The 27,559-nt window shown below is 45.1% G+C and overlaps 1 protein-coding gene across 1 annotated transcript in view; it reads right to left on the bottom strand.

Moving 5' to 3' along the window:
- The window catches only part of LOC144781944 (cytochrome P450 2G1-like), a 350,994-nt gene that overhangs the window by 279,125 nt on the left and 44,310 nt on the right, over window positions 1–27,559 (bottom strand). Inside the window, exon 2 of the mRNA XM_078661037.1 lies at window positions 11,168–11,406. Coding sequence (XP_078517163.1) covers window positions 11,168–11,347 — 180 coding nt within the window. The 5' untranslated portion in view covers window positions 11,348–11,406. The remainder of the gene's footprint in view (window positions 1–11,167; window positions 11,407–27,559) is intronic.

Raw genomic sequence — 27,559 nt, 5'->3', positions numbered from 1 at the left:
AAGGTATGCGTGGTAAAAGTATGCGTTGTAACGTCAGACATCCGCTGCTTTTCGCAACGATTGCCGGCAGAGCGGAGCTGGGCACATATTATGATGGCGAGATATCAAGGCCTTTCCATGCTTGCGGGGATTTGATTTGGGTGTCCATTGAAGGCCTGCTGGGGGGAACTTGGGGGGTACCCATGGTACTCCCCTGCATGTCCATGTACAAGGTGGAAGGCACCACTGTGCATGCCACGTTGTGCATGGTAATGTACAACATGGCATTTTACCACTGCGGTGGGTGCTGCTCGAGCAGCACCCGCCGCAATGTTAAAATGTCAGATGCGACCGCCATGGTTGCGGTTGCATCATGATCAGAAGTGCTGGACTGCTGCATGGCAGAAATAACCCAAAACAAACGTGAGCGGTTACAAAATACAAGCTATAAACAAATATGGCTGCTTTAAACATTAATAATTATTGTATTTCTTTACAAACCTGTTATAACATTATTAATACATTGCTAAAATGTTTTGCAAATATACAACAATTTATAAACTATATTTTAAAAATTATGTAACATTTTTTCTTCATTGTAAAATTATAATAATAAATATTATAAAATATATAATTATTATTATAATTCCATACTTATACATGTTATATACAATGTTTATTAAAGATTTGTGCTAAATGTAATAAATGTGGAATATACCTACTATAAAACAGGATTCTATTAAACAAAATCTGTGTGATAATTAGTATTATTAGTATTTTATATAATATTAATATTAATTAAAAAGTATTATTATATGTTAAAAAAATGAAATACAATTTCAAAAACTGTTTCTATTAAAAACATGTAAAAAATATATATTTATAAAAATTTGCAGTATCTATAACAAAATGATACATGTTCAGAATGCAAAATAAAAATGTACTGTTATTAAACATTCTTTTTTTAAACAAATGTTTCAAAGGCAATGTAAAACTACATTTTTTCATGTTACAAAATGTTCATAACTGTATTAAAAACTTTAACAATGTTAAAATCATTGGCTTTCAAATGTATGAAATATAAATGTATACATACATACCAAATATTTTATGTCTGAAATATAAAGATTGTATTTATCTCTATCGGTTACAATTGATATTAAATACACATAATAACATATTTTTTATTTTATCATTACTATATGATTGACAATAAAGAAACATCAATTAATGTATTAATGCTTCATTTTATATAAATAATATATTTTAACGCAATGTACTGTATGAAATAATATGTCTTTAATACATATATATTTTTATGTATTTTTTATCATGTTAACCTATATTATTATTTATACACATTCCTGACTATACACTATATTAATTATTTTTTAGGTCACAAAACTATACATATATATAATTTACTATTCCCACTCCACTTAGTATTAAATTAAAAAAGATGCTGGCCACTAAACAAATGTATTTACTACTCCCACTCCAGTTAGTATTAAATCAGGGAAGGTGCAGGACATAAAACAGATATATGTTACTAATCCCACTCCAGTTAGTATTAAATTAAAAAAGGTGCTGGACACTAAACATATTTAATTTACTATTCCCACTCCAGTTAGTATTAAATCAAGAAACTTGCTGGACACTAAAGATATATATATATACATTTGTGTTCCCAATCCAGTAAGTATTAAATCAGGGAAGGTGCTAGACACTAAACATATTATTTACTATTCCTACTCCAGTAATATTAAATCATAAAAGGTTCTGGACACTAAACATATATAATTTACTATTCCCACTCCAGTTAGTATTAAATCAGGGTAGGTGCAGGACACTAAACATATATTATTTACTATCCGAACTCCAGATAATACTAAATCAAAAAAGGGGCTGGACACTAAACATATATAATTTACTATTCCCACTCAACTTAGTATAGGGTAGGTGTTGGACACTAAACATATATAATTTAATATTCCCACTGCAGTTAGTATTACATCAGGGAAGGTGCTGGACACTAAACATATATAATTTACTATTCCCACTCCACTTAGTATTAAATCAGGGATGGTTATGGACAATAAACTAATTTTATTTGCTATTCCAATTCCAGTTGATAATAAATCAAAAAAGGTGTTCGACACTAAACATATACAATTTATTATTCCCACTCCAGTTATTATTAAATCAGGGTAGGTGCTGTATACTAAAAATATATAATTTACTATTCCCACTCCACTTAGTATTACATCAGGGAAGGTGCTGGACAGTTAACCTATAAACTTTACTATTTTAACTCCAGTTAGTATTAAATCAGGGTAGGTGCTGGATACTAAAAATATATAATTTACTATTCCCACTCCACTTAGTATTACATCAGGGAAGGTGCTGGACAGTAAACCCATAAACTTTACTATTTTAAGTCCAGTTAGTATTAAATCAGGGTAGGTGCTGGACATTAAACATATATACTTTTTTATTCCCAACCCAGTTACTATTAAATAAGGGAAGAAGATGTACACTCAACATATATAATTTACTATTCCCACTCCAATTAGTATTAAATCAGGGAAGGTGCTAGGCAATGAACATAAATAATTTAGTATTATTTACTATTCCCACTCCAATTAGTATTAATTCAGAGAAGGTGCTCAACACTAAACATATATAATCTACTATTCCCATTCCAATTAATATTACATCAGGGAAGATACAATACATAAAACATAATTTCTTTTGTATTCACTATTATAAAAAATTACAATATGGAATTTGATTATTCATAATGGTATTTAAATATAATATTCATAAAAAGAAAAGTCTATATGTTATTTAAAAATATTTAATTAATGTTTCCATATAAATCATGATGTATTAAATTATGAAACATAATACATAAGTGTATATATACTTTTTAAACCTATTTATAATTTGTATTTAAATTTGTAAGTTATTTAAAAATATTAAATATTATTTACAATTTCACATATATATTTATTGTAAACCACAAATAATATCTATTAATTGATAAAATGTGAAGTAATTGTAAATGTTAAATATTTAAAGTACTAATAATGCTATTTGTTTGAAAAAAAATAATACAACTTATCCACTATCAACTCACTAGTTAATTTTTTTTATTTTATACTTGTAAATTTATTTCAATTTTTTTTAATATAAAATGTAACCAAAAATAAACGGAAATACACACTTTTATTAAAAATAAAGACAAAACAATAAAAAATATATAAATTTCAATTTTTTTTTTCAAAACCGTATTTATTAAAAGTTCAAGCAGATCAAGTGTACAGCACCCCAAGAGCAGGGGAACACGACAATATGCAAAGTACAGTAGAAAATACGTATGGCTCAAACTTTCGATTAACCCCTACCCGCCCCTGTATCCCCCCCACAATCCCAACAGTACCAACTACCCACCCCTTATCCCACCCTAACCCGATGCACGTGATCACAATTAGCTGCAGAAGACAAGAGAAAACACACTAAGTGTCTTGGAGCTATCCGGGCCCCGAGGCTTCAATCATCAGACAGACCATCATCCGTTACAATGGGAGGATCTAATGTCAGGTCTCTGTAGTCCGCCCACCGCTTCCAGATCTTGTAATGTTTCCTAGGGCAGCCCCTGGCCTCAAACACCGGCTTTTCCAGCCCCATGAGGAAGTCTAAGCCCGCCTTCCAGGCGCCAAGTGGGGGGGCACGGTCACTCTTCCAGGCCCTCGCCAGGTCTCTCTTGGCCACAACAAGGCCCAACAGCAGGAGATGGCGCTTATAGGCGTTACCACCCACTTGATCTAGGACATGAAGAAGACCCAACCTAGGTGTACGAGGTAGCTCCCACCCCAGCACCTCCGACAGGCAGTCCCACACCCCACCCCAGAACCGGACCAGGCCCACACATGACCACACAGTATGCACTAATGTGCCCCTCTCGGCCCCACAGCGCAGGCAATCTGGGGAAGCAATAAGGCCCGCCCTCCACAGTCTCTCCCTGGTGTAATAGGCCCGATGTAGGTATTTAAATTGTATGAATCTCAACCGTACTGCAATAGCCGCACCCCGGGGGGATTCCAGCGCCTCTCTCCAGTCATCCTCATCCAGCGGTCCAACATCCATCTCCCAAGCGGCCTTCAACGACACCAGGGAAGAGGAGCAGTGAGTGACCAACGATTGGTAGATTTTCGAGACTTTTTTATCCCCAAGGTCTCCCATGAACAGCTTAGCCTCAACGGGGCTGAAGTCTGGAAGCTGGTCCAGCTCCACTAGGCTCGGCGCCAGCGCATGACGAAGCTGTAGGTACTTAAAAAACTGGGTCTTGGGCATCGCAAACTCACCGCTGAGCACTTCAAAGGACTTAAGGGAAGTCCCGGTAAGTACGTGACCAAGCGACGAGATCCCTATGGAGTCCCAGCCACCAAACCCTTGCAAAGAAGCCAGCGCCGGGAGTCGCCCGTTGTGCCACAGCGGAGTTTCGGCCGTCAGCCGTCCCCACCAACCCATTCGACGTAGTGCCTGCCTCCAAATCAGGAAGACCACTTGTGTCGCATGTGGCAGCGACTTCCGCCGCCCCGCTGAATACAAGAGGGTATGGAGCGTGGCATCTCCCATCAGAAAATGTTCCAGGGCATACGCCGGGTCGTCGCGGCCCCCGTACCACCACTCATTCAAGACCAGCAAATGAGAGGCTTGATAGTAGGACAATATGTCTGACGTCGCGAGGCCTCCACAGTACGTGGACAAAAAGCAGGTCCGCAGTGCCACCCTAGAAGCACCCCCAGCCCACAAAAACCGGCCTAATAGGGAGTTCACACGCCGGAACCACTGCGGGTCTACTCTGTATGGATGGTTCTGTAGTTGGTAAAGTAGTCTAGGGAGGGCCACCATCTTAAAAATGGCAGATCTGCCATAGATGTTCAGAGGCATGCGTGACCATGTCTTAACGTCGGATTGAACCCTGTCCCACACCGGTTGTATGTTACGCTCCCAGGCAACAGCGGCAGACTCCGACAGGAAGACTCCGAGATACTTCAGGCCACCAACCGCCACCTGCAGATCCACTGCCCAAGGAGACACCTCGCGCCGGCCCCCCAACAACCAGAGGGTCGATTTGCGTGGGTTAAGGTATAGTCCCGAGACTTCCCCAAACACACGCATTATCTCCAAAATACGCGGTCCTGAACGATCCAGGTCTGTCAAAAAGAAAAGAACATCATCCGCATACAGTGCGATTCTGTCCGTGAGGCTCGCACTCCACACAAAGCCACGAAGCTGTGCATCAATGCGCACCCAGGCCGCCAGCGGCTCCATGGCTAGCGCAAAGAGATACGGGGACAGGGGGCACCCTTGCCGGGTCCCCCTAGCAATCGGGAATTTCTCCGAAATGGCGCCCGAGACACGCACCGAGGCTGTGATGTCGGTGTACAGCAGTCGGACGTACGAGACAAAAACTGGGCCTAAGTTGAGGCGCGGCAACAGAGCAAAGAGGTATGTCCAACTGACAGAATCAAACGCTCTGTCGATGTCCGCCAGTAAGAGCGCCGCCCGCTCCCCAGTCGCCCCCATCGCACTAACCGCCACCTGCGCCCGTCTGATGTTGTGCCTTGTCGCCCTGCCCGGCATAAATCCCGCCTGATCCGGGTGGACCAGATCCGTCACATACGGGAGAAGGCGATTTGCCAACGCCTTAGCCAATAATTTGGCCTCAAAATTAATAAGAGAAATCGGGCGATACGACTCGTGCCTGTCAGGGGGCCTACCCGGTTTCAGGAACACCACTATTTCAGCCTGACGCCAGTCGACCGGCAAGCAACCACCCTCTCGCGCCGCCTCCAAAGCCTTCCGATAGTGCGGTCCCAGCTGCAAATGAAATTTCTTGTAAAATTCGCTAGGGAAGCCACTCGGTCCCGGCGCCTTGCCTGTGTTAAGCTGTCCCAGCGCATCGCCCAGTTCCTCCGCCGACAGGGGAAGGTCAAGGGCTGTCCTGGCCTCATCCGATAACGCCCGGGGGGGTAGGTCAGCTATGAATTTGTCAATCGCCTCCGGTGGGAGACAATCACGCGAAGCGTATTGTACCCTATAATAGTCGGCAAAACTCGCCGCAAGCGCAGCAGGGTCCGTCATAGCAATCCCCTCCCTGTCCGTAAGGCCCGGCAGAGAGATCGGCTGTAGAGTTCGCTGACACAGGCGGTGGAGCATGGTGCACGATTTGTCACCCCACTGATACACCCTACTGCGCGTGGCCAGCCAGGCCTGACGAGCCTCGTCCAGCAGGATCGAAGCATAGGAACGCTGCGCCTGGAGAAGTAGCCTAAGCGCCACATCCCCTCCATTGTCACCACACTGCCCCTCCAAAGTTCTCACCGCGGCCGCAGCCGCCACAGTGGCCTCCCGACGCCCCCGACGGGCGGCAGCACACCAGGCGATGTCTACGCCCCGTAGCGTGGGTTTCATGGCCTCCCAGACCGTCACACTGTCCATGCCTTCGGTCAAATTCTCCCGCCAATATCGGGCTATCGCACCGCGCAAGTGGGTCGTATATTCCGCCCGTTGGAGATGCCACGAAGACATCCGCCAACGGAACGGCTGACGGGGTTTACATAGTGCAATCCGCACTGCGACCGGGGAATGATCTGACAATCCACGGGGCTGGATCACGGCCTGCTGCACCCTATCGAGGAAGGCCCCGGATACAAACACACAGTCTAACCGGGAAAAGGAGCCATGCACCGCCGACACAAACGTGTACTCACGCGCCCTGGCATGCAGATGTCGCCATGCATCCACCCAACCGAGCCCATCACTCATAGCTCTCAGACGAGTAGGGGCAGGCGCCCCCGCGGCCACTTGCAGTCTCTGCCTGTCTAGATTCACATCCATCACATCATTCCAGTCACCCCCTATGACAGCTAGGCAGTCCGGAATATCGGCCCACAATTCAAACAGGCGCTCCGCTAGAGACCACTGCAGGGGAGGGGGAGCATACACACTGCCGAACACCACAGGTTCCACACCAATCATGCCCTTGACAAACACAAACCGACCCTGGGGATCAAGCCAATGGCGCTCGTGAACATAAGATAAGCGTCGATGGATGAGGACAGCCGCCCCTCTCGACCCCCTGGTAAAACCTGCATGGAACACCTGGGTATAACCAAAACGTTGTAGACTCAGCACCTTCGTTCCTAACATATGTGTTTCTTGCAGCAACATGACATCTGCCGAGTCCCTCTTACCCCAGCGCAGCACTGCCCCCCTTTTAATTTTGTCCAGCATGCCCCTGACATTCCAGCTAAGAATCCTCATGGAGCCACTAACAGGCGCCGCCCCTGGAGAATCACCCATAGTCTCGGTGGGAGAGCATCTGGAAATCCCCGGACCCAGCCCAAGCACCCAGTAGTACAAAAACCACAGCAGCAAAAATCACGTGCATCCCTATCCAACCACCCTGCACCCCCCCCCACCCGAACACCCACACAACATCCTCAACTACCAAACCCCCGCCTATCCCCCCTCCCCCACCCCTATACCTCATGAAACAGTGAAGTACCTGTCGCGGCATAAAGAGCCCCGGGCCCAAAACAGAGCGCCCAAGGTCCCCCAGGCCAATGGATCCCCCCACACTCCCCAACTAACAGTACCTCCCCTTTGGGCCCCCCTCGAACATGGGAGGAATGGGCCGCCCATGGGTCAGCACCCCGAACCCCATTACTCACATGTGGCCCACCGCTTAAGCGCAGCGGGACAAAGCTACTATAAACATCACGCCCATCCCCTGTGGGACCAGCCACGACCCAGACCACCCCACACCACACACCAGCCCATCAATCAATAGTGTCACCCCTATGGCCACCAGCCCAGGCTAGAAACGAAGGACATGCAGGAGATAGGAGAGGGCCCTACGCCCCTCAGGTCCCAGTCCCAGACTGAGCAGTATCTGACTGTGCACCATCCAGTAGGTCACCCCCGGATCGGGAGCGTCGTCGCGATCTGGACTTCCGGCGTCTCTTGCTCCCGTTGGAAGAGTCGCCCCTCTCCGGCGACGACCCACGCGATGCTCCGGAGTTCAGGCCCGGCTGGGCATTCGGACGGATCCTGACAGTCTCATCTGTCCATTGAAAAACCGCCTCCGGGGTGTCAAAGAAGTGGGTCTTGGAATGAAACACAACACGCAGACGTGCAGGGTACAACAGCGAATACTGAATTTTCAGTCCACGTAACTTGGCTTTCGCATCCTGGAAGGATCGGCGCTGCTGCTGCACCAGCCTGGTATAGTCCGGAAAGATCATTATCCTGTGACCCTCAAACGACAAGTCCTCCTTCGCCCTTGCTTCCCTAAGGATCACATCCCGGTCATGAAAATTGAGGATCTTAGCGATGACCGGACGCGGTCGCTCCCCCGCCGGTGGTTTCTGCGCCAAGGCTCTATGGGCACGCTCCACCACAAAGCAGCGCGATAAAGCGTCCGGGGGAAGCCAGCTCTCCAACCAGTGCGCCAAGAATGAATCCATGGACCCCTTCTCACAATCCTCCGGAAAGCCCACAAAGCGCAGATTATTCCTTCGCGCCCTCCCCTCCGCATCCTCGACACGGAGCGCCAGCCCTTTTTGGATCCTGGCCATGTCCTCCACCTTCTTTTTCAGGGCCACCACATCGTCCTCCACTCCAGTAATCCGAGTCTCGGTTTCGGTGATGCGGGCCACAGCATTGCGGAGATCTTGACGCAGCAGCATGACATCGGCGCCGACGGCCCCAATCTTGGCATCAAGCATGTCTCTGGACTGCGTAATGGCGGCCATCAGGGCCGCATTATCAGGGCCCGCGTTCTGGCCACCACCGGAGGCCCCGGATCCTCCACTGGGCCCCGTGAATTTATCAATTGTCCCTTGCTTGGTGGACCCAGTGCCGCCCCCTCCTCTCGTCATGGTTAGCGGCAAGGAAAATGGCCACACTGCCCCAGTGGGGGGCCCCTCGTCGACAGCAACGCAACAGGTACGGCCACTCAGGGGGGCCAGGGAAACTCCGTCGGGGTTCAAATGCCGTCTCCAGTGAGCACCCCCAGAACGCCAACACCGCAGCCCAGCTCCAGGCAGCAAGCCCCAGCGGGAATGCCTGGCAGGATAGTCACGGCACTAGGGAAGGGCTTCCAGGATCGCAGACTGGACCCTACCCCGGACCTATGAGCCGGGACGCGCAGAGGAAGGTTCCAGGAATCGGGGACGTCCAGCCCCGTCGACCGCCCGGCCACTCCACACCCCACCCGAGTCACAAAGCAGCGGCTAATGCAGAGGAGGGGGGGGGGGGGCACTCACAGTTCGTCTCGGGCTATCCGTAGGAGACCTCCACGCACCATCCGGGCAGCAGGCTTGTCCCTCCAGGTACCACCAGCTCTGGCCAACCAAGACCGACGTGGCGTGCAAATCGCTAGGACTTTATCTGCTCTGAGCCCACCTCTCGGTCCAGGAGCCAGGGAAAGCACCATCCGGCTAAGGCCCACCAAACTCGAGGCCCCGGCGTCTCCAGGGCCAGGCAGGCAGCAAGGACACTCCAGCGCCTCAGTATCCGAGGCAGGATCCAGCGGGGACTCCCTCCGTCGTCCCACCGGCCCCAATCAATCCTGGGAACAGGCCCGGGGAGTCGCGCCTCAGAGCGCACGTCACGAGGAGATTGCAAGGCCACCGGGCAGTAGGGGGCGATCCGCGACCCAGTCCTTCAGGGTCCCCCTGGATGATGACAGCGGTCACCGCTCACAACAGGTGCCGCACTGACCCCAGGAGCCAACTTCCGCGACACCCGGTCGCACAGACACGGACCGGCCCGGGGTCGCAAAACTCGAGGCCCCGGTCTCCCGGGGTCCACACAGGCCGCGGCGTCCCCACACCGTCCCAGGAACACCCCAGGGGTAGCCTCCGATGATTCAGGCACTCTCAGTGGTCCCCGCGGGTTCCGCTGCCGATGCTGCTGGGTGAGGGTTCTCCCGACCGGCTCAACCGCCGGCCGACGGTCTCGGGTCACGAAAATCGAGGCCCCGGCTCTACTCGTGGGCAGTAGGCCGCACCTCGTCGCCAGCAAGTGCGGGTCGCCGGAGCAGCTGAAGAAGCGGGGCGGCACACCGGACAGGTCTCGGTGCCACCCGGAACACTGCCAGCACAGGTAGGGTAGTTTGCGGGGCTCGGGGGCCAGGATAACAGTCGGATAACGTGTGGGCCGGCGGGAGCTCCTCTAAGCTGCGACCGCCATCGACGCCCTCCAAGCCACGCCCCCCAAAATTTCAATTTTTTAGTTATTATTTTAATTACCTAATTTGGAAAAAAAAAAATCAAAACCCTCCCTACCCTCATCCCCTGTAAACCCAACATCCCGCTCCTATAATAATTTTTTTTTAAATTACATTTATAAACTTCACATTTATTTAAAATTTGAAAACAATTTTGTTGAAAACACTCAGTACCCTTATCCCCTATAAACCCAACATCCTGCTCCTAAAACAACAATTTGAAATTAAATGTATACATTTCAATTTTTTTTTAAATGAAATAAAACATTTTTTACAACACTCCCTAACCTTATCCACTATAAACCCAACATCCCACTGCTGAAACAACAATTTGAAAATAATTGTATACATTTCTAAAAAAATTGTAAATTAAAAAAAAACTTTTTAAGACACTCCTTACTCTAAACCCCTATAAACCCAACATCCCGCTCTTAAAAATTAAAATACAAAATTAAAAATGTATAACACTAATTAATATTATGCTAAAAACAAATATATAACAAAATTAAAATTACTACATCGATATTTTGACATAACGATATTTTAACAGTCGATATTTCGCACATCAATATTTTTTACAACACAAAAGATATTTAGTACTGTCGATATTCTAAACTTGATATTAGAAGATGTCGATATTAAAAAATCCATATTATGTCCACTTACCATGCCAGCCGCTGCTGCGTGAATTAATACTGACTACCATGGACATTAGGAGCATAAAGGGCTTTTAGACATACGTATATAAGAACATTTATATATAGTACATGTTCTTTCATAATTGCATTGTTCCCCTAATCAGATATATAAACAGTTTCCATGCACAATTTCCCAAATGCTTCCTACATTAATGATATAAAAAATCAGAAAGATACAACTCACCGAGAGCAGGGACTTCACCATCTCCCCGCCCTTCACCTGGAGCACGTTGCCCAGTAGAGGAAGCGGTGTTGGCCCAGGGGGTAGTTTCCCCCTCCTCAAAATCTTTCTCCTTGCTTTGATAAAAAGCAGACAAGATATGCAGGCAACGAAGATTAGAGATGCAGCTACCTCTAGATCCATTGCTGATGACAAGTAATGTGTGTATTCTGTGCACTTCAGTTGAAGATCACGAGTTCCAGCTGTGGTGTAAAACGGGCACAGAAAGCCATAAATATTACCTTGCTGAACGAAGCACATGCCCACAAAGCATTGAGAAATTCTCCAAAAGAAGTAAAACATGAGAAACACACTATTGAAAAGACGTTTGTTGAAATTTCATAGATACACAGTCATTTCAGATCTATATGAACTCACCTCTTGTTCTCAAGTCAGTTTGTGTGTAAAAGTGCCTCCTGTCATTAATTTGATGTTTTACATGAAACATTCTATCATCCATGTTTGTTCGCTGGTGCATTTCTGAATGGCAAAATGAATCTTATACTAAATAACATTATGTCACTGAGAGTTTGAGTCAATAAAGTTGGTAGGAGATCATAAATGAGCGGCCTATAATATTGCTCCTTCAGCTTTTACATTTTTTCATGGCGGTGCCCCCAAGCTCCTTGGGGCGCCCTCAGCACAGTACTCTGGCAGGAGAGATCCTGATACTGTGGTCGATTAGGATGGTGGACAGACTTGCGTCCATCCGCCACCTCCGAGGTGGAGTGCCCGTCCGCAAGGGCAGCGGCGTTCCCTCCATACCAATTAGGATGTGACCAGCACCCTGGCGGTCACATCCCAGATCTTTATGTTAAATATGCATGCAAATGCAGAGGGGTACCATAGGTACCCCCCATGTGCACCCCCACCCCCCCTTCACACTGGGGGCCCGCAAGGGGCCCCCAGAAGCAAAGGTCCACATGCTTTTCCACGGCAGAAAAAGTGCAGCGGAAAAGCATGTTTCCACATGCATCCTAATTTGGCTGACGGTGTCTTGCAGGCACCGCCACCAAATAGCGGTCAACACCCCGCGGATCAGCGGGGGACGGACCTGCGGTCTGCCGCTGATCCCACCACCATCCTAATCTGGCAGTGGGTGTTTTCAAGGACCGCGGCGGTGAATCCGCATCCTCCAGGTCGGCGGTAGCTTCCACCGGCCCGGCGGATGCGGATTCAGCGCCATCATAATCGACCCCATAGTACGGAGGGTGTCCCTCCACGTACCCTGCGGGGTTGTCCCTCAAGTTTCATTACACCGGCGGCTGGTAGTAACGGCAAGAGCATTCTTTGGAGACCTGCAAGGGCCAATCTCTGACCTGAAATGAGGCAGGTCTCGCAAGAGTGTGTCTGTTCAGACACTCCAGGGGCCAATAATGGAGGGTGGTCTAGGGTGCCCGAACTCAAGCTGTATTTTGTGGCAGCACAGATGCAGTGGCCCATGCGATGGCTGATAGGAGACACAATGGGAAAAAGTAGGGCAATCCTGGAGGGGCAGGGGGACGCTGGAGTTCTAGATTGGCTACTGACACATGGGGGGTGCAACCAAGGGCCTGGATAGATTTGCACGCAACACTAAGCTCTGCTGTAATCGGGGCATCCAGCCCAGGCACCCGGTGGACACCCCATGCCCCACAATTGCTACTTTAGAGTATGCCTGGGATGATAGTCCGGCTGGGGACACATCATTTAACACTGTGGCAACAAGCGGCGTGATCAGCATTGGCGAACCGCATAATGATGGTGCCTTGTGTTCCTTTCGGGAGCACCAGGACACGTATGGGTTTGGGCCTGGTCTATTTCTTGCCTATAATGCCCTCATCTTGGAGATTGGAAATACTTAGGCAGTGCAAGAAGAAAAACCAACTTTACACCATGGGCTACAGTGCATCCTAACACACGGCTTAGGTAGAAAGGCAGCCACAATGCTGTACATGGCTCTGCAGGCTGCTGATAAAAATTATGCACTATTCAGTTAGCCCCAATGAGTGGAGTGCTTTTGGACTTTACTGACAACCAAGCAATGGGGAAAGCTATGTAACATGTGAAACCCATCTGCTGCAATGCCTGCCTAAAGTTTACACAGTTCAACTACTTGCATCACACATACCTTACATCACACCAGCTCCACAAGATGTTCCCATGCGTGGCCCGCTGTGTACATGCTGTGGCCACCCAGACGCGACTTTTCTACACATGGTGTGGGGGTATGTGACACTGGCACAAGTATGGGTGCAGGTGATGGAGCATACAGGGCTTCAAGTGGGATGGATCCTGCCTGTGCTGAGCACTGGCAGTTCTAAAAAGCAGGTGCTGAGACGGGTCCGTATCGGGCTCTCCATTTTTGCCCTCTCCATCATAGAGACAAAAATAAATCTCATCTCTCCAGGAGTCCTGCCCTTCACTGCCTTTGATGTAACTTCAAAGAGACTCTATTGTTCTTTCATAGTCCCATCAAAACAGAATTGAAATATTTTCAATGTTATATACGACGAAGCCTTAGTTAGTGCTTTTTTATCAAATGCAACTAACAACCATTGACAAAGCCGATATTGCTGGCTTGTTGTAGATGCAATGTTGCTCGTTGTATTATATATATCTGGATGGCAACAGGAGCAGCTAAATACAGGTCGGGCCGCACACTATACTAAGCACAAATGTTTACCTTGCATGTTTTTAAGCCACGCCCTTAATTGCATTGGTCACGCCCCTTTGAGAGACCCTCCAGGTTTTTATTCCGAATTAAGCCCTGGGAGCATTTCTTATCAGTGGTGGATGTGCAGTTGTTGCCTGACCCCTTGTTGTGCCTGTTGGGGATTATCAAACAGACGAAATTCAACAAACATTACATGAAACTAGTAGACCTGGCCATGGTCTTATTTAAGCACTTGATACCAATGTCCAGGAAGGTAGCTCAGTCACCCTTAATTGGATGTTGACTCCAAGTGGTGCACAAATGGGTGGCAGCTGAGGCCGACGCCATGTCACATGACCTGCAGCTCGAGGGTGGGGGGGGGGGGGGAGTTGGGACTGCTACACTCTGAGACACATATGTGCTGAAACTTCAGGATGAATTAGACACCCCTGCATAGTTGGCAGCAGGGCTTTAAGTGGGATGGGTCCCGCCGGGGCTGAGCAGTTCTAAAAAGCAGGTGCTGAGAGGCTCTCTATGTTTGCTCTTAGGGTGAAAAAAATTCTTAACTCTGCAGCAGTGCACTCTTCACTGCCTTTGAGGTAACTTTAAAAGAGACTTGTGATAGTTCTTTCAGTCTCATCATTTCAGAACTGAAGCATTTTCAGCATTCTCTACAACAAAGCCATAGTTGTTGCATATTTATCTTCCACAACTAACAACCATTGGCAAAACCAATAGCCCTGAATTGTTGTAGGTGTAATGCTACTTGTAGTATTGTATATCTGAATGCAGTGGCAGAAGCAACAAAATACCAGTGGGGCGGCACACTATGCTCAGCACCGACTTTTACCTTGCGTACATTTAAGCCGTGCACTTAATTACCTTGATTTGAAGTTGTGTATCATATCCAGGGATCGAATTCGGTCATGAATTTGAGCTCCGTGGCGGGCCCTGAGAGAGCTGACATGCCTCAATTGCCCGTATTGGGTTCTCTGGATGGCTGGCTGAGAGGTGCGCCCTATTCCCCTATCCACTTTCATGCAGATACTCCTGTAATTATTTGTGTTTATATCTTAGCTATGATATCGTGCTTCCGCTATTTCCCCTGAGGCCCTAGTCAGTTGTTTAAAATTTTTGTAGCCACAACTGTATTGTTTTTTCTTGTTGTTTTACATTCGTCATCACCTTGGGGAATGTAATGGCCTTATTCACTTCATTTGTTGAAATGAGAAGTTTACATTTGTATAAATTGCAACTCCATACTGATCGCTGTTTTTTGTGTGTTATTATGCACACTGTTACCTTATGTGCTGACATATTGGCTGACGCATGATTGTGATTTATTTTTGCAATATCACAAAAAGCCAATAAAGAAATATTTGAAAATAAAAAATCAACGAGCGGCTTTACCTTTGACAATATCAAGTTTTCGCTAATATGGAAGCTTGGGTAAGCACCAACTATATTGGTTCCCTGTTAAGAAGAGGGTAGCTTCTAGTGCTTTGTACAACTCACAAAGCTCTTAATCTGACTGGTCCTGAATACTTCAAAAGTAGATTCTCGTGGTATTTAACAAATAGGTATTTCTGATCTACAGTCTCCAAAAAAGTGGTTGTGCCTAGAGATCACAAAGCCTATTGCTGTGATAGATGTGTGGTTTACCACACTTTTAAGCTCTGAAATTATATTTCAGTGCATTTGAGAGGTCAATCCAATTTGCAGATTTTCAGATACAGTTGAAATCTTGGCTTTTTGCTCTTCCATTGTATTTTTGATCTTTGTGGTGTAGTGGACCTGACAGTAGATGCTTAACACCAAGACGAATTTGGGCATACGTTGTGTTTTACAAAAATCTATATCAAATGAAATATGCGAAAATGAAGAAAAGGAGGGGACGTGAAATAAAACATTTGCCTGGGATCACACAATTAGGTAAAGTGGGGAAGCTGTAATTAACTTCAGGTTTTTGGGTTTCACATAATGCAATTTAACTGGTAGATGTCCCTGAACCCACCTTACCGCCACCACCCACTCCCCACTCCAGAACTCCCCTCCTGACTACCACCGTGTTAGCATCAATGCAGACCTCAGTGACATCACAGACAAAACCTTTTGGCCACTGCGAGAACGTTTGTGTGCACCCAGGGATTACACCATCCACAGCACTTGAAATTGAGGTTCATTGCACAAACACTAGTATGGTGTATTATGTTATGCTGTGTTTTAAGCTATGCTTGCGTTTGTCATGTCATGTTATATATGCATTGATACAATATTTTACCTTGCTTACCAAAACTTATTTTCCTCGGTCAGTTTATTGTGTATAAATTTGAATTAATCCAATCAAGGTCCTTCATTCATGTTAGGGGTGGAAGAAGTTTTTAAAGTTGGTAAACGAACTGTGGAAAGATGTCTAGAAGACTTAGGGGCACATGCATCAATATTGCATTTTGCGATTCCTTAATTGCGAAAAATAAGGAATCGCAATTAAGGAATTGCAAACTGCAATGCATCAAGAAATTGCTAAAAAAATAGAGATTTCTTAAAATTCCTTAATTGCGATTCTCTGATTGAGAATCGCAATTAAGGAATACCTCCCCATCCATTCCTATGGGCCTAGAGGCCCATAGGAATGAATGGAAAGACATTCTTAATTTGCAATTCACCATTAGAAATTCGCAAATTAAGAATGCAATTTCAAGGGTACAGGGGTGTCCAAAGGACACCCTGTTGCACTCCTGAAATCTGCCTAGAAGGACATTTTGCACACTCACATGCCCCAAGGGCATGTGTGTGTGTAAAATGGAACTTTGAAAAATGCACTTTAGTACATTTTTCAAAGTTTTCGCAAATTACCATGAAGGTCAACTTCATGGTAATTTGCTCCCCTTATTTGTGAATTCGCAAATTTTTAAAGTTTGATGCATTGCATTTAAGGAATCTCAATTTGAGATTCCTTAAATGCAATCGCAATTTAAGAAATCGCAATTTTGCGATTTCTTAAATTGCGAAAATTACAAAAATGTTAATGCATCCCAAAAAGGGGAATTGCATTCGCAAACGGCCGAATTTGCGATTCGCACCATTTGCGAATGCAATTTCCATTGATGCATGTGCCCCTTACAACCTAACCTGTGTGAGTATTCATTGTTATTGGTCATTCTTACACAGTGTACTGCAGAGAAGGGTTTGACTCTTTTGTCTCTCCCTCTAATCTTTATCAGCTATGCCACCAAATGTTATTTCTGGAACCTCGGCTGAGCACTGCATATGGTGGAGAGTTTTATGCTCCTCCAACTACATTTGTAGGAAGAATTTCCACAGTTTTGACATCCTAACTACTTGTTGTCTGCCTCTTTGTAACTATGTTTGGTCATTCTGCTTCTCACACTGATTTCTTTGCTTGGTAGTCCTTTGTCCATGTGACGTTTAGCATTTTTCCAGTTGCCTTTGCTCCATGTCATTTGTTCCAGTGTGGTGTCTAACGCTGTGTATAAATGTTCACAGGTTTGTGTCAGTGAAGGCCAACTGGACAGGCCCTTCCTGAATCTATGGCCTAATATATGAATAACTGCAATACCCAATACTAGATACAGAGTTATTTGGTAAAGTACACTTCACTTTGATAACTTTATTTCGGTCAAAGACCATAAAAGTGCAATAAAATATATATGTACAAGCAGGATAATAAAACATAAATACTTCAGAATTAAAAAGTTATTAAACGTTGGTTATCAAAGGAATAGTAAAGCATAAAAACAGTAGTCCATTATTCCTTATGGATAAATGCAATTCTTCTCCGCCACATGCCGAATAAAAACCAGGAGACGGCAAAAACAATGAGAGGGGCAGTGTCATAAGTTAGGACTCTACAGGCATGTACACAATGTCTAAAACCCAGGTTTTTGCATAATGGGATAATCCAGCACTTCCGAATTTCACTGTATGCTGGGCAAAAAAAGAGGATATGTATAATGTCTTCCCAGGCGTGATTACAGCCAGGGCAATTAGCCTTCATCGTTTTTGTCCATCTGGATGTGAATGCCCCAACCGGTAAGGAGCCGTGCCTCAATTGAATATATAGTTTTCTTGTCAGTGGCGGCTGCACCAGGTCCAAGAACGCCTCCATCCAGTATTCAACTTTTGTTATGAGGAACTCAGTGGACAATCTGCCCAGGGAAGTAGAACAGTGTAGCAGTTTGAGGTTATGGGATTTTACAGCTGCCACCAGTACAGTCCTCTGCATCCTCATACAGCTGTCCTCCGGTGTTTCCCAAAGTTGGGGAAGACCAATTTGGTAAAGGAGAGTCTTAACGTGTACCAACCAAGGTATATTCTTGTTCTTTAACTGCCCCCAAATAGTATTGAATTCTGCTCTAAACGGTTCAAGCTCCGGCACAGACCAGAGCCTTCTCCAATAGAGCAGAGGTCGAGCTGCCACCAGATCAGTAATAGGTTCCAGACCCAGGTCCAGGCGTAATGGTAGCAGGGGCGTGCTTTGTGGAAGACCAAACAGATGTCGCATGAAAGAGTGCTCGACTTTCATTAGATTACATGCATTGGTGTGTCCCCAGAGTTCAGCAGCATATAAGGCTGCAGACCTGACCTGTGTTTTGTATATCTCTAGGGCAGGGGTAGCCGGTTTAAAAGTTGAGGCACTATGGAATCTGCCTACGCCACCCATAATCTGTGCAAGTCTCAAGGAGGATCTAGAGACTTGTTGGTCCCATGTAAAATATTCAGTCAAAGTCACCCCAGATATATAAAGGTCTTAACTCGCTCAAGTGGGGTTCCATTCAATGTGGGGTTTGGGCGGGTGCGCCTCGGGGGGTTGAAGATCATAAACTTGGTTTTCTCCAAGTTGATCTCCAAGCCCCGCGAGGCGCAGAAGGAAACAAACCCGTCCAGAACCCGCTGGATGCCCGATGATGTCCGCGACAACAACAAAGTGTCGTCCGCGAACATCAAAGCAGGCACCCTACCAGTAGCCAGGCGTGGAGCATCGTTATCCCTGACACAATTGAGTCTATCTATCAGGCCATTGACATATAAGCTAAAGAGGGTAGGGGCCAGTACGCAACCCTGGCTTACTCCCCGGGTAACAGGGAAACGATCGGATAGTTCCCCGTTTTTCCCACACCTCACCTGGGCGTAGTTCCCAGTGTAAAGCCGGATTAAGGCATCTAGTAAGTAAGGAGGGAGACAAAGTACAGTGATTAAGCTGCTGGCTGTACACACCCTCATTTGCATAAAAGCGTGGCACTTGTGGGAAGATGGGTATATTATGAGCTAAGGAAGAAATCCTTTCAGAAAGGCTGAGCAATGGGCCTCAGCACTCAATGATCCCAGTGCAGTCTATCCTACACTCTTGCCACACTAGCTCTGATCATAGGCTGCTAGGTTGTCTTCTATAGTGTGGTCCATCTTGCCTAAGCAAGATCAAAGTTGTCCTAATATAGACAATAGTCCACATAGGATTCTTGTTAACAATGCACACAGAGGTGGCCGTCATTATGGGTGGTGGGGCTCCTCCCCCTCCATTTACTAAAGCATGATGGCTTCATATTAGGCTGAGCAAAGGTCACCCTGAGAGACACTCATGATGTCAGAGTCAAACAGCCATGTGCATTACATGCACTAATGTGTAGGTCCCTGGCAAATTGAGCTATGATTTGCCAGGCTGAAGATCTTTCAGCCTTGAGGACAGTGACCTAATTAGACCGGCAAACCCCAGTGAGGTCCGCCTCCTCATGACAAGATGAGTCCGCCCTAGGTGCTTTATATTTGACCCTTGAAGTTCCCAGGAATTACTTTCTATTAAACCCTCCTCACAGAATGGGATGGGTCAGCAATTCACACAAACACCAACCCATTCTGTGATAAGTTTGTGATGGTCCTCTTCTCATCGGCTCACCCTTGACCAGGTTAGACAATAAAAGGAGGCAGCGGATCATCTATCTTTCCCTTCTTTCCGTGAAGCCTTCAGCTTCTTCTGATGTCTTTGTGATTCTCCAACCTGCCACATGCTGGTCCTGCCATCACTGCCTCGGACTAGTAAGTATTTTGATTCTCCAGTGTATGTGCTTGTGAATGGGGGTGTGAGTGGATACATACTCGTGAATGGTTGGGTGTAAATGAGTGTGCTTGTGGATGGGTGTGTGTGAATATGTGTTTACACTTGTGAGTGGATGAGTGGAAGTGAGTGTGTTCATCTGTGCCCATCTATGTCCTCCCCACAACTTGTAAAAATTACAAGCCACCACTTGAAGCAATAAGTGGTAATTGCATCACAAATCTGAATGTTTCACTAAGATTATGACAAACGTAGAGCTAAAGGAAGGGTCAACTACTTGCCCGCTACAATGTCTAGACTCCAGCAGAAACATATTCGGCATATGCATTACTAGTCGGTCTTTATTTTAAAAAAAAACTTAACGTCTCACTGAACTTAAATATTCTCAGCCATGGGTCATGATATTAAATAGTCATAATGTATTCAACAAAGAAAACCGTATGCTTCAGGTTGTATCTCCTGTTAGTCTTTCTAGTACCAATTTGCAGTGTAGAGGATATCTCGAAGGCCAACAGAGGGGTTTTTGTTCTTCACTGAATAACGACGCTGCATGTCTGATCATAGGTACATAGCTTTAGATGAAGAAGTGGAGAAGTGTGGCTCAATGGTTAGAGCGGCATACCTTGTTGCAGAGGTCTTGCCCGGGACCAGGGTTTGATTCCCGCCTCGGCGGGTGTCGGGCTCAAAATGTCCTCTGACCTGATATTCTCGCCTCAGTGCCTATTCTAATCATGGGTCCCACACTGCAACTCTGGGCAATAGCTTGCTTAATCTCCACAACGGCCCCAACAGTGCTGGGATGCCTGGTTTCACCATGGGGGTGCCCAGGAGTGAACACTTCACAGGGAAAAACCAGGAAGAGTTCCTACAGCGGTATGAGTACAGTGCCGAGAAACCTCTGGGTAGTTGTGCGCTATATAAGTTTAAAGTTTTTAAGTGAGTACATTATAGCAGACTTAAATCCATAGTTCCTCACCTGCCTTCTAATCCATCTTTCTCTGTTGGATCGTGTGCTGGTGTGCTGCCTCAATACTGTGCAGCTAGCTACAGGTCATCATGTTAGAATTATATGATGAAAATAGTTAGCTACAGATCCACCTCTATATACAATATAATTGAAGACAATATGATAGAAAGGAAGCTGACTTTATGATAAAAAAATAAGGTTTCTGCATTGAGTCTCAGGGTGTCAGATCACTTATCTTATGTACTACAATTTGGCAGTCATGATCTGAACATCATTTGCACAGTGTTAAAATAGCACTACGAGTTGTATCCCATATGTGGGCACAACCAATTATGTTAAATTACCAACCAACAATGGTCTATAAGATCAGGTTTCAACATTCTGTTCCCCTGTATTTTTGATGTTCTGAATGACATCTGTGGTATCAGCATGTTTGCACTGAGTTATTCAAAATGGCAATGCTTAATTTGTGCCAGTGTTTGTAGTTTTTTTGTAAACACCAACACATATTTATGACAGTTCCAAATGGAGGAGCTGTCATTCTTTTTTTTTTTTAAAGCACTTGAGCAAAGTGTTTCACAATTTAATATACTATTTAAAACATAAAAATACCAGATGCCTAAGCCATTCAATCAGCGTTGGGTCACTTAGAATAGTCCAAACTGTTACATTCAACATTTTGAAAGCATGCCCATAAACATATTCCCTTAATAGCGAGAGGCCTCCCTTCCACATCCTAGAATATGAGTTACAGCTTATATACACTGCACACCTGCAGATTTAAAATTAATCCACACATGTAATGTACTTAGGGGGATATTTACAACTGAAGTGGAGGAATGAGGCGTTAGCCGTCATAGCTTATCGCTTTACCACGCCACTTCAGAAACGTAAAGCTGCACCATATTTATGAGTATATAGTGCAGCCCTGCGTGTCACCCTGCGCTGGCGCTACTCTTAGCAATGTAGCGCCAACGCAGGCACCCTTGCACCATAGTGCAGAGGAGTCTGTGTGCTGGTCAAAGTTTGTTTATGTACAGGAAGGTCCCCCTTCGCGTACATAAACAATCTTTAAAAAAACATTTTGTCACTTCTATGAGTGCTGCAAGCAGCACACATGTAGTCACAAAATGGCAATTTTTATAAAATTGTTTATGTGCAGGAAGGGGGGCCTTCCTGTACATAAACAATCCAAGGTTTTTTGCTTTTTCCATGTGTGCTGCACAAGGCGCCACACGTGGAAAAAGCAAAAACGAGGAGAAATAATGCATTTCTCCTTGTTTCGCCAACTTAAGACCAGGTTTTCCCTGGTCTTAATTTTGATGCTGCATCCTATTTACGCTGCCCTTGTAAATAGGGGGCAGCGTCAAAATCAATGGGTGTTGCGGTGCAACTCCCACTGCGACACCCACTCCCCATCCCTTTCACACTAAGCATAGCATGAATGGGGGCCGTATTTACAAGGCAGCACTAAGCCAAGTTAAGTGGCTTAACACTGACTTGTAAATATGGTGAAGACCCTATCGCCACAGGAACGTCTTTAAAAGTGACGTTCCCCTGGAGACAGAGGCTTGTACATATGCTCCCTAGTTTCCTCCACTATAATACTGTTAAAATGCAATGTTTCTAAACTGAAGGTGCACAGTAGAAAGTAGCAGCGTACATGTATTGAAAATGTGCATCTCTGGTGCAGAATATGAATGAAAACGTAACTACTAAAATGGTAAGGACTTATTTTGCAAACATTCAGCATGATTAAAACAGACAGTAATGGCATAATTAGTGTACAGAGAGAGGGTAAAGTGCTATATATGATTGATTTGCTTTAAAAGAGTTAGTCCATCTCAATGGGATGTATGACGTTACAACGCAGGCTATTACAACGCCTGCCTTTACAACGCGGTTTTTACATCGCATACCATTACAACGCATAGCGCTTTTGGGTGTTGGATAGTGAATAGTTTAATTTACTATTCCAACTCCAGTCCCCGTGGACACTAGGGAAGGTTATTGGATAGTAAATTAACCTATTCCCTATCCTAGAGCGCCCCCCAGCGCAATGCGTTGTAATAGTTTGCGTTGTAATGACCGCGTTGTAATGGTAGTGCGTTGTAAAAGTTTCGTTGTAAGTGATGTTTACCATCTCAATGGCTTAGTCAATGCAGAGGTAGTAAGAGTGCAACCAAGTAGGAGAAAGCATGGGAAAGGATGTACTAATGCCAGAGGTGGTGACGTACTACCATAAACAGCTATGCAAGGCAACTGTCTGTGCTCATCAGCCACACAAGAAAAAATAACATATTGTTTAACTAAAGTAATCACTCAATGCCTCCATCAGTGCAACTGCAGTAAAAATGCAACTGCAGGTTGAGCATTAGCAGTCAAATGTAATAGGCAAGAGTAACAGATAGACTTGTTTATTTCCCTAACTTGATGTGTATCTTACTCTCACCACCAATCATTTGACCAGTTATCTTTCCTTCCAAGCTGTGTATACGTATGGTGATACAGCCTGATCATTTTCTGGCTGGTCAGTTTTATAACAAAGTGTTAGAACATCGTTACAGTTCCTCATTTGCAATTTTAAAAACAAGGGATGGAGGTGAAACCTTCAGGAGCAAGTGACATGGGACAAAGCAACATAAAGTGTAACAATGTTTCTTTGCCTCCCGAAGGGCAGCAGCATATGCCAGCTCTCAGCCCAGAGACCTTAGACCTGGACGTGGTGTAAGCCTGAACCTGTAATGTTCTTCGTCTGAATCTGAGGTATAAGGCCCTTTTCTGAGGTGATGTAATCAGGTCAAGGAACATCTCCAACCGTGGTTCAGGCTTCATCATTAGGTATTTTCTCAATATGGCACCTTTAATAAGCTTGTGCTTTTGCCACATAGGTGGCCAGAAGATTTTTTCACAATTGGTAATGGGACTTTATTCATGTTTTCAGGATTGTTCCATAACTCTGTGCAAAATTGACTTAAAAATGTGCTCTATATGTCTAAAGCAAGGCAGATTGCTGCAGTTCTGGCTTCTTAAGATACCCTTAAAGGCCTTCCGGAACTTTGTGAGAGCCAGAAAAGTCCAGACTAATATCCAATAACCTATCAGGTGAAAAGTGATATGATCAGCCACAGATGTAATTCCCAGTTCGGCTCTGAATATTGCCATTGAAGTTCTTGTACCTAAAAATAATAACCACCTCAAAATGGAATTTCCACTTTTTGTAACACCAGCGCATTTTTGGGTCCCCAAAATATAGCACAATAGATAGTAGCTGCAACGGCTTTGGATTTGTACATGGTTAATGCAAGCTTTATGAGTTGATTTTTAGGTCTCGCCTACGCAGTGGAGACCTTTTGGAATCGATCAGCTTTTTTCCCCCAAAATGTGCACGCATTGCATTGCTTTCAATTGCAACGCATGAACGTTTGGAGATTTCATTGCAGGAGCGAGCTTTGGGGCCATCTGTTAGCATTTATCGGCTTGGCGCTGCTTGTTCCTTCAAGAGAAAGGCTGTTCATGGACTTCCGGCCTTGCTCCACGTAAACTTCATTATTACTGCTACGGGGAAGGAAAACAAGCGCGTCGCTTTAACTTTCCGGCCGCACCTGTAGGTATTTCTCTCATAAGTGAAATTGCAAGGAGCGCTTAAATAAGCTGACAGAGTTGAGCAGTCTGATGAACACTGGTAAAGAGTTCCATGTCTTGGGTGTGCGCTTTGAAAAGGGATATGCAGTGCCTGAACATATGCGGCATAGACAAAGGTTTATTTTGAATCTGACCGTGCAGCAGTTCATCAAGAAGGTCAGACCTTGAGCCCTTGAAGTGCGAACACAAACCCCACGTTTGGGTTTAGAGTGATTCTCCAGAGGTCTTTAGGGCAGTGGTTTCCAAACTGTGCGCCGCGGCACCCCGGTGCGCCACCAAAACCAGCCAAGGGCGCCACGGTCACATTTGCTGAGAAGAATTCATTAGGTCGTAATGGATTCTACTGCGCTAAGAAGGCTTTGACAGCACTGTGGGCATACTTTATTAAACAGTGAGGTAATGCAGTGTAGTTCTTGACATCTAGCATAATATTTGTGATTAGGAACAAAACAAATGTATCGCTTTTCTCAATGGTGCTAATGGTATTTTATATTATTAATAATGTGTGAAGTAACTTCAATTCAGTAAATTCAGATGTTATTCACTACTTGAATGAGTGCACTGAAAAATGCACACCTGTTTGAGAAAAAAACAAGAGTGCAGTACTTTTTGTATCCAACTTTCTAGTGGTTTTTTTCTGAGAGTAAATGGAACTCCAGAGTGACGAATTTTGCCCCTGGTGCGATTATGTTTATATTAATGCAAGTTCCCTTGCGGCCCAATAGTGAGCAGTGAGTCTTTGAGTAACCAAAGAAAGAGAACTGAAATTTCAGGTTATCTAACATCACACATTAGCAAGACATATAGTCCAATATTCTTGCCCTATGGGATTCGTAGTCATGTTTTGATAATGATAAATCAGTCCTACAAGCATCAAACAGCAAATTAAAAATGGAGATGTACGCTTGAATTTGTGGTTTTATGAAGAAGACACTTGGACATGCTCTGGGGAGTATTTCTCACTGGGCATCAAAACACTCAAATTAATGTGTCTTTGTGTAATGTAACTGAAGCTCGGGCAAAGCGCTCCAATACCTTTGGGTCGATTTTGCGCTATATAAAACTGCCCAAAAACAAGTTACAGGCCATGCACGTTTTTATTTTGACTGCCATTCTAAGGTTGATTAAATTGGTTCCACTGTGTAGTAGTAAGTATACCATTATTAATGAGTGCCAAAAATCAATGCCGTTAAGAATTGTGTGATAGATAAATGGTTGAGTGTATATTTGTTTACATTCATATGGCAAGCCCTCAGCACCTGTTCACAGATAGGACACAACTTGGACAAAATACATTTTGGCTTGTCAATGCTGTGAGGAAATTCTGGCTGGGGGCTGTAGAGGGAAAGAGAGCAACCAATCCCTCTACAACGTTACATCTCCACACAGGAAGCACTTCCTGAATGTAGTTGCCCTGCATGTGTCCGAATATTGGCATTCAGCTCCTGGACACAGCCAGGATGATTTAACCCTGTTGGCCTGAAACTTGGCTTTGGGACAAAAATTATAGCTGGACTCGGAATCCTCACAGTTCCCACTGGAGGACTGTTCACTAAGGATCAAGAGCGAAGCCATCACCACTTTCACTGTATTCTTTTTTAAAACAAAAAATAGTTTTAAAAATTCCATCTGCAGACCCCAGTGCTGAAGAGTACGGTTTCTGACTTAACCAATTAAAGTTTTTTTACTAAACAACTGTTATATTTGTATTTTGTTACATCTATGATTATAATACCTTCATCGGCTTCATCCCAATTATTTTCAGGGAGAAAAATGGAGGTACTCCCGAGGCAGGGTTTTTTGTATCCCCACTTACTTCCTCCTACCCACCAAAAAAAAAGAAACATAAAGGGTATCCATAGCCAATAGGCCAAGGGAGCCGCGGGTCAGAAAAGTTTGGGAACCACTGCTTTAGGGGACTGTACCCAGAGTTCTGACTGTTGAACAAATAAAGCACCCCCTAACAGGATCAAAGATGTGGCTTCTAGGACAGAAAGTGTCATGATGTTGCTCCTAGGGACTCTAGGTGGGAGCAGACATGGGGCGCAGATATCGGGGGGCTCTGAGGTGGAAAATGGAGGACTAGTGCCAATCCCCAGAGACATTCATACCTGGAGGTGGCAAGTTCTGATCCTTCACTAGAGCCATCACCCTTCCATCCCTAGAGGTGGCTTTTATGCACAATATCTTGGAAGTAGAATATTGAGGCTTAAACACAGCTTGTCCCAGAATTTCAACTCCGTCTTTTCTATCATTTTACAGAGCACTCCCTTTTTCTCACGCCAGCATATTTTTGGCTGTCCTGCAATGTTTGAATCTTGCTGGGTCATTGTCCCGTGAGCAGAGTGTGGTCAGAAATGTGAACCAGCAACTGCTGATAAACCGGTCAGACCGACGTGGCCCTTTACCTACTTGCTGCCCGCCCTGTCCCCACGAAGGCCTCAGTTGAAGTCTGAGGGATAAATCAGACCTATATTTATCTCCCGCTCTACCTATTCTCTTTACCCGAACTCTAGTTTCAGGGCCCTTGGGGTCAGACACGACAATATGGATTTCTGCTATCCCTTATTTAGCTTACTGTGCACATTGTTTTAATTTTTGCCTTTCTGCAGTTTTCATAACTGGCTGTGTCGTTGCTCTGTGAGCAGGGCGTGTGTGTGGATTCTCTGTTGCTGATAAACCGGCCCAACCCCCTGGCCTTTCTTTCTAATCACATGACTGACCTTTCCCCTCTCACCCGTTAGCCCCCGTGGGAGGACAACTGAAACAAGTCTTCCCTTAAGGAATTTGATCTTTGTTCGAGGCAAGTTCTGATCAATAAAAACGCTGTGAAAGTTAAGATATAGTTAAACTGTGCTCAGATTTAATTAACATTTCTTTTTCTTTTTTTAAACACTCAAATTCCATAAAAAGCTACAGTTGAAATAGCATTATGGATGTAAAGCAAAACCTTAAACCACTGAAATTCCCCAGTCCGAATTAGCTGCGCAAACTAGAACTCATGTTCACTGTGCACCATTCACAGCTTTCTACAGC

This window comes from Lissotriton helveticus, chromosome 9 (assembly GCF_964261635.1).
Source record: "Lissotriton helveticus chromosome 9, aLisHel1.1, whole genome shotgun sequence".
NCBI classification, from domain to species: domain Eukaryota; kingdom Metazoa; phylum Chordata; class Amphibia; order Caudata; family Salamandridae; genus Lissotriton; species Lissotriton helveticus.
The sequence above is the reverse complement of the archived record's forward strand: the minus strand, read 5'-3'. Positions and strand labels throughout refer to the sequence as shown.